The sequence below is a fragment of the Neolamprologus brichardi genome, chromosome 16 (genome assembly GCF_056152115.1).
Source record: "Neolamprologus brichardi isolate AB-2024 chromosome 16, ASM5615211v1, whole genome shotgun sequence".
In the NCBI taxonomy this organism is placed as follows: domain Eukaryota; kingdom Metazoa; phylum Chordata; class Actinopteri; order Cichliformes; family Cichlidae; genus Neolamprologus; species Neolamprologus brichardi.
The window spans coordinates 30,185,767-30,194,096 of record NC_142119.1 but is presented as its reverse complement, the minus strand read 5'-3'; the positions used below and the strand labels follow the sequence as shown (position 1 = coordinate 30,194,096).

At 51.1% G+C, this 8,330-nt stretch overlaps 1 protein-coding gene and 1 pseudogene across 1 annotated transcript; both read right to left on the bottom strand.

Moving 5' to 3' along the window:
- Positions 1-936, bottom strand: LOC148098296 (olfactory receptor 5B21-like; annotated as a pseudogene).
- Positions 937-7,379: 6,443 nt separating this feature from the next.
- Positions 7,380-8,330, bottom strand: LOC148098295 (olfactory receptor 4B13-like). Its single transcript, XM_087853181.1, has one exon. It carries the CDS (start codon positions 8,319-8,321, stop codon positions 7,380-7,382), a length of 942 nt encoding a protein of 313 aa, XP_087709307.1. The 5' UTR covers positions 8,322-8,330.

Sequence of the window (8,330 nt, the reverse complement as noted above, 5' to 3'; positions counted from 1 at the left end):
TTATTTTCTGTTAAGATAAACTGAAGTCAGGATTCTGTTTCGTATTTTGGTGAGTTTGAATCCATATATGAGAGGATTCATAACTGGAAGGATAGTGAGAAACTCAATAGCAATCAAATTTTGGAAGATTCGAGATGAATCTGTGGAGTCAAATCGCCCATATATCGACTGAAAAACCATTACAAAGAGAAATATGATCAAAGAGGTCAGATGGGGCACACATGTCTGCATAAACTTTACCCTGTCTTCACTGGACCTCATGCATGTTTTAATAAGATGCGTGTAAGTCCAAATTATGAAAAAGCCATGAAATATATAAACAATAAGTGTTGCATATAGACCAGTATTTTTTTAAAAGGTGTTGACTTCAGGACAAGCAAGTTTAACAATTAACCAGTTTAGACATAAGACTCTCTGAATCTTTATACCACATAACTGAATCTTGATGTTATCAGGATATTGATGGAGAAAATGCAGAAAGGTGCTAGCCAGGAGAAACACACCAGCTGAGAGAGCCTCCTCTTAGTCATGAAAGAGTGGTAGTGCAGAGGGCGACATATAGCCAGATACCTGTTAAAGGTCATAACAGCTAAAATGGACAAATCACAGGAGGCAAATGAGTACATGATAAAAGCTTGTAGCATGCATCCTTCATATGTGATGAAAAGATGACAGTAAGTCTGAAAGGAATTTTGGGTAGAAACCTGTGGACCCATAAAGTGCATTAATGCAAAAGCTACTAAGAAAAATGTACATAGGTTCATGGAGGTTTTCATCCAAGAAAATAAGCAGCACAAGAGAGATATTGAAAAACAGAATCACACAATAATGCAGTAAAGTATGCAGTATGAAGAGGGGTACTTTGAAATTCATCGTGTCATTAAATCCTAATAGAATGAAACTTTCTACATTAGACACATTATCCATGATCAGAGAACTCAAATGCCTTATTATTTAAATATGTGTGTTTGAGTATATGTGAGTGTACAGAAGACAGAGCTACTGCATCTGCATCTCTATCATTGTCTGCTGTCAATGTCATGGTCCTGGGTCGGTGACCCAGCGCTTTCAGTTTATTATCATTTTCTAGTTTATTATGAGGTTGTTGATTATTACTGTTTGAGTTCTATGTGTTATAGTCGGTCTGCCTTTGAGTCTGCGTCTGTGTCTCTGTCTGTCTATCGTGTCACCCCGCCTGTTTGTGAAGCTGTCTGTTTAGTTCTGTGTCTTGTTTGGTTCCTCGTGTCTGAGTTTCCTGTTTTATTGTGAAGGTCTCTGTCTGATGTGAGTACGTTCAGTTTACATTTCCCCTGTCCCGTCAGCCCTGATTCCTCCCAGCTGTGTTGCCCTCCTGTGTGCCATTTCCTGATTACCTGGTGTGTGTATTTATAGTTGGTGTCTGCCTGTGCTTGTCGTCGCGTCGTCTGTGTTCATTCCCTGTGTTCATTTGTGTCTCTGCTCCGCGTCTCTCTGCTCCGCGTCTCTCTGCTCCTCGCTCCATGTCCTCGTTTTGTATTAGCTTTTCCAGTTTAAGTTTATGTTCTGTTCTGCTCACACCTTGGTTATTTGTGCACTGTAAATAAAACCCACTTGCACCTCCGCCACTGTCTGCTTTTGGATCCTCCTTCCTCACCTCCACACGACTGCCGCCCCAGCCGTGACAGTACGACGCGACCAGTAATGGATCCAGCGGACTCACCATGGAAGCGCAGCTCCCGTTTTGACGGGACCCGGCTGGCGCTTGGAGGGCCTCCGTGCTGCCGTTCCGCACTAGCAGCTTCCTCCCCGCGGACGCCCCGGTCTCGCAGAAGACGCTCCAGCCGGTCCCGGGAGGACTACTACGAGCCTGCCAGCAACCAGCTTACGCCTGCTCAGGCATTCTACAAAATGTTAGGGATTGTTATCGTGCCACCCGACTCACCCTGCGTTTCCACGTCACCGCAGAAGCCGCCACCTGCAGCTCCGTCAGCTGATCAGCAGCCACCTGCAGCTCCGTCAGCTGATCAGCAGCCACCTGCAGCTCCGTCAGCGGCTCAGCAGCCGCCTGCAGCTCAGTGTCCAACAACGGACAACAACCGCCACAAAGCAGCCGTCTCAGATTCACCCACCGGAGGTTTCACGGCCCGACCCCCCAGGGGTTTTTCCCTACCTGTCGGAGCCGTCAGCGGTGGGAAGGAAACATTCGCGCCACAGGCGCTTCACCCCACAGCCGGATTCAGGGACCCCTGTGCGACCAGCTGTGGTGAGTTTTAAGGACGCTGGTGCTTCTGGGACTGTGTTTTCTGGGGCTGTTCATGGGGAGAGTAGAGACAGTTCACGGTGCTTACCTACCTTCGTGGTAACTGACCTCTCACAAGTTGGCATTTTCAAAACATCCAAAACAGTAACTGATTGGGTTTCATCCACTCCACTACAAACTCCAGTCTCACCTCAAACAGTACATCAGCCTTTAGCCAGTTCATTAGCCCAGCCTGCATCTATTCCATTAGCCCGGTCACCCGCTCCCTCCATACTGGAGGCTGTGCCTGTGCCACCCATTTTGAATCCCGTTCCTAGCACCCATTTTAAGCGGAGAGACAAACCCAATGAAACCACTCTAGTTTCTCGGAAACTGGCTAATCTAGAGACTGTTATTCGCCCCAGGGCCTCCCCAGAGGCTGGGTTTCGGCCCCCAGCAGACTCTGGACCCCTGGAGGCTAAGAACCCAGCTGAGGACTGCACCCTGCTGTCGCTGCCTGAGCAGGGTCGGTGCTCCGCGCAGCTGCAGTCTGTTCTGTGCCCGCCAGAGGTCCCCGCACCTACTGGTTCTGTTCTGTGCCCGCCAGAGGTCTCCGCACCTGCTGGTTCTGTTTTGCGCCTGCCAGAGGTCCCCGCACCTGCTGGTTCTGTTTTGCGCCCGCCAGAGGTCCCCGTACCTGCTGGTTCTGTTCTGTCTCTGCCAGAGGTCCCCGCACCTGCTGGTTCTGTTCTGTCTCTGCCAGAGGTCTCCGCACCTGCTGGTTCTGTTCTGTCCCTGCCAGGGGTCTCCGCACCTGCTGGTTCTGTTCTGTCCCTGCCAGGGGTCCCCGCACCTGCTGGTTCTGTTCTGTCTCTGCCAGGGGTCCCCGCACCTGCTGGTTCTGTTCTGTCTCTGCCAGGGGTCCCCGCACCTGCTGGTTCTGTCCTGTGTGTGCCAGGGGCTCCAGTGCCCACTGGTTCTGAGACTGTTTTCGCTGGGGGGCCCGAGGATTCCGTCCAGCCCCAAGACTCGTCAGCTGGAGGGCCCGAGGAGCCCGTCCAGCCCCAAGACTCGTCAGCTGGAGGGCCCGAGGAGCCCGTCCAGCCCCAAGACTCGTCAGCTGGAGGGCCCGAGGAGCCCGTCCAGCCCCAAGACTCGTCAGCTGGAGGGCCCGAGGAGCCCGTCCGGCCCCAAGACTCGTCAGCTGGAGGTTCAGGAGAACCTAGCCAGCTTCCTGCTTCACCAGCTGGAGGGCCTGAGGAGCCCGTCCGGCCTCCTGCTTCGCCAGCTGGGGGGCCAGAGGAGCCCGTCCGGCCTCCTGCTTCGCCAGCTGGGGGGCCCGAGGAGCCCGTCCAGCCACCAGCGGCCGCATCCACGCCTGCAGCAGCAGCCGCATCCACTGTTTCGTCCACGCCGCCGCCTGCTGCAGCGCCTCCGTCTCCGGCTTCCACGCTGCCGCCAGCTGCAGCCTCGGAGTCTCCACCCACGCCAGCTGCAGCCTCGGAGTCTCCACCATCATCGCCCACGCCAGCTGCAGCCTCGGAGTCTCCACCACCACCATCAACTTCGCCGTCGCCTGGTCCGGCTTCACCACCACCAACTTCGCCGTCGCCTGGTCCGGCTTCACCACCACCAACTTCGCCGTCGCCTGGTCCGGCCTCTGCCTCATCTGCTTCGTCTGGTCCTGGTCCAGCTCCGCCTTCGTCTGGTCCAGCTCCAGCTCCGCCTTCGTCTGGTCCAGCTCCAGCTCCGCCTTCGTCTGGTCCAGGTCCTGGTCCTGCTCCGCCTTCGTCTGGTCCTGGTCCGCCTTCGCCTTTGTCTGGTCCAGGTCCTGGTCCTGCTCCGCCTTTGTCTGGTCCGGTCTCAGCTCCACCCACGCCGTCACCTGGTCCGGTTTCACCACCATCAACTTCGCCGTCGCCTGGTCCGGCTTCACCACCATCAACTTCGCCGTCGCCTGGTCCGGCCTCTGCCTCATCTGCTTCGTCTGGTCCTGGTCCAGCTCCGCCTTCGTCTGGTCCAGCTCCGTCTTCGTCTTCGTCTGGTCCTGGTCCAGCTCCGCCTTCGTCTGGTCCAGCTCCGCGTTCGTCTGGTCCAGCTCCGCGTTCGTCTGGTCCAGCTCCGCCTTCGTCTGGTCCAGCTCCGCCTTCGTTTGGTCCAGCTCCAGCTCCGCCTTCGTCTGGTCCAGGTCCTGGTCCTGCTCCGCCTTTGTCTGGTCCGGTCTCAGCTCCGCCTTTGTCTGGTCCGGTCTCAGCTCCGCCCACGCCGTCGCCTGGTCCGGTCTCAGCTCCGCCCACGCCGTCGCCTGGTCCGGTCTCAGCTCCGCCCACGCCGTCGCCTGGTCCGGTCTCAGCTCCACCCACGCCGTCGCCTGGTCCAGCGTCAGTGTCTCCACCCACGCCGTCGCCTGGTCCTGCGTCAGTGTCTCCACCCACGCCGTCGCCTGGTCCTGCGTCAGTGTCTCCACCCACGCCGTCGCCTGGTCCTGCGTCAGTGTCTCCACCCACGCCGTCGCCTGGTCCAGCGTCAGTGTCTCCACCCACGCCGTCGTCTGGTCCAGCCTCTGCCTCAGCTTCCGTCTCGTCTGGTCCAGCCTCTGCCTCAGCTTCCGTCTCGTCTGGTCCAGCCTCTGCCTCAGCTTCCGTCTCGTCTGGTCCAGCCTCTGCCTCAGCTTCCGTCTCGTCTGGTCCAGCCTCTGCCTCAGCTTCCGTCTCGTCTGGTCCAGCCTCTGCCTCAGCTTCCGTCTCGTCTGGTCCAGCCTCTGCCTCAGCTTCCGTCTCGTCTGGTCCAGCCTCTGCCTCAGCTTCCGTCTTGTCTGGTGCTGCGAAGGCCACGCAGCCTTCAGGTCCCCAACTGCCGCCTCAACACCGTCAGTCATCTGCCAGGCCGCATGTTGGGCATCTTCGTCACCGTGGCCGGCCTCCGGACTTGCTTTCACGCCGCCGTCGCTGTCCGCACGGTCGGCCCCCGGACTTGCTTTCACGCCGCCGTCGCCGTCCGCACGGTCGGCCCCCAGAACTGCTTCCTCGCCGCCGTCGCCGTCCGCACGGTCGGCCCCCAGAACTGCTTCCTCGCCGCCGTCGCCGTCCGCACGGTCGGCCCCCAGAACTGCTTCCTCGCCGCCGTCGCCGTCCGCACGGTCGGCCCCCAGAACTGTTTCCACGCCGCCGTCGCCGTCCGCACGGTCGGCCTCCAGAACTGTTTCCACGCCACTGCCTACTGCGTGGCCGGCCTCCGGACCTGCCCCACTGCCACTGCCATTCGCGTGGTCGGCCTCCGGAACTGACCTGTTTTGGCCTCCTGCGCTGTCGGCCCCCTACACTTGGCCATCTGGGCCTTTTGGTCTCTGTCCCTCCGTCCTGGACCCCCTCCGCCCGCCCTGGTCGGGTTGTCTTCTGTTTTGTTTTGGTCGGTTTTTGTGTTTCTGCTGGGCTGTCTGGAGCCAGCCCTTGAGGGGGGGGTACTGTCATGGTCCTGGGTCGGTGACCCAGCGCTTTCAGTTTATTATCATTTTCTAGTTTATTATGAGGTTGTTGATTATTACTGTTTGAGTTCTATGTGTTATAGTCGGTCTGCCTTTGAGTCTGCGTCTGTGTCTCTGTCTGTCTATCGTGTCACCCCGCCTGTTTGTGAAGCTGTCTGTTTAGTTCTGTGTCTTGTTTGGTTCCTCGTGTCTGAGTTTCCTGTTTTATTGTGAAGGTCTCTGTCTGATGTGAGTACGTTCAGTTTACATTTCCCCTGTCCCGTCAGCCCTGATTCCTCCCAGCTGTGTTGCCCTCCTGTGTGCCATTTCCTGATTACCTGGTGTGTGTATTTATAGTTGGTGTCTGCCTGTGCTTGTCGTCGCGTCGTCTGTGTTCATTCCCTGTGTTCATTTGTGTCTCTGCTCCGCGTCTCTCTGCTCCTCGCTCCATGTCCTCGTTTTGTATTAGCTTTTCCAGTTTAAGTTTATGTTCTGTTCTGCTCACACCTTGGTTATTTGTGCACTGTAAATAAAACCCACTTGCACCTCCGCCACTGTCTGCTTTTGGATCCTCCTTCCTCACCTCCACACGACTGCCGCCCCAGCCGTGACAGTCAATGCTCTACACGTCCTCTTAATTATTGCCTTTTGTTTAACAACAAAACACACCTGGGAATTCAACCTCTCTTGATGTATTTAAAAAAAAATCCCCTGAAAATCAACAATATTCTGGTAAGTGACTATAATAAAAGTATCTTTTTAATTTACAGAAATAAATAATAATAAATGTGTTTTGGGTGTCTTAAAGGAAAATGTAAACAGAAGGCAAGATCCATTACAGTTTGCAACGATAGGGTACAGCTGATGTTATAAATAGCATGACATTTTTGTTTTTAAATTGCATTCAAGACCCACAACTTATGCTTGGCTATTTTTATTTTTTTTTGGGGACTATCCAGCTTTTATTTTTTCATTTATTTGTTTAATTTTATTCAAAAGCAAATGAAATTGAGTGGAGACATTTCAAATAAATGGTATCATTTGTACAAACAGAACTCATTGCTATTAGCTGGAACAGTATATTAATTTTAATTAAGTACCAGTGCTCCTTAAGATGACCTGTCCTAGGCACAGGTCAGGTTACTCCTTTTTACAATTTGCTTCACAAGGAAGAGGACATAACATTTACTTTTTTGATAAACAGTGGTTTTTTAGCCTGGTGTGATGACAGCCACTTAATTTAGGATGTAAAGAAAACCCAAAAGACTGTTTTCAGAGTAAAGGTGTGCAGAGGCCTAGGTCAGAGAGTTTTTCAACTCCCACCTCTGGCAGAGCTTTAGTAGCATTTTGATAATTACCTGAGAATAAAATTTTAGACCCAAGGATACTATAGTTAAGTGTAACAAAACTAGGTGAGTAAAAACATTGTAGTCAACCAGAAAAAGAAGCTAAACATCAGAAAAAGATGTAACGAATTTAAACCCTTTTTAAAAATACAAGACAGAAATTGATAATGTACAGGAAATGTGTTTAATTTCAATGTGTGTCTGTGTGTGTGTTTTAAATTTAGACATGTACAAACCAAAAGAAAATTCTACTTATATTTCAATTAATGAAGACAGTCTGGTAATATGTACATTGATTAACACTATACTGTACATATGTAAACAGATTTTTTGCCCCTCTCTGCAGAAACACTCATGACTTTAATCTCAAAGCTGAACTTTTACCACATATAAAATTCAAAACTCTGTTTCTTATTTGTGTCAATTTAAATCCATACATGAGGGGATTAATAATTGGTGGGATGAGGAGAATTTCCATTGCCATGAAATTCTCAAAACTTTGTGGTATTTCCTTTGAGCCAAATCGCATGTATAACATATCAAACAGAAAAGACAGAACAACAACGGTTAAAGAGAATAAATGTGGTACACATGTCTGCATGAATTTGTTCCAGTTTTCTTTGGATGACTGACATGTTTTGATCAAATGTACATAAGACCAGAAGATAAAAACGGCATGAACAAAATAAAAGGTGTAATTAAAAGCGGGAATAATAACTTTAGCTACAGAGGCAGAGCAAGCTAGATTAGAAATTAACCAGTTTATACAGTAGATCCTTTGTATGTGTGAGCCACATAACCTTGATGTTGCTGTTGTTATCGTACTCATTAAGAGAAGGTAAAAGGGAATAAGCCAAGCAAAAAATACAAAGATACAAACTCTTTGTTTAGTCATCAGAGAGTGGTACACAAGCGGTCGACATATAGCCACGTATCTGTCATAGGCCATGAGAGCTAGAAGAGAGAAGTCAGCACAAACTGAACAGTGCACTACAAAACCCTGTAAAAGGCATCCTGCATAAGAAATAACATGAGTGGTGGACAGAAGATCGTAGAGAAACTTGGGATAAAATGCAGCAGTCCCATAGAGTCCATTGACACACAGATTGCAGAGGAAGATGTACATGGGTTCATGAAGTTTTTTATCCACAATCACTGTGACAATTATCGTCAAATTTACCAGCCAAATCACACAGTAACACAGTAAAGTGAGAACAAAGAGAATGACCCTGTAGTTTGCAATATCACTTAAACCTGAGAGAGTAAAAACAGTAATTACTGAAACATTACCCATAATAAATGT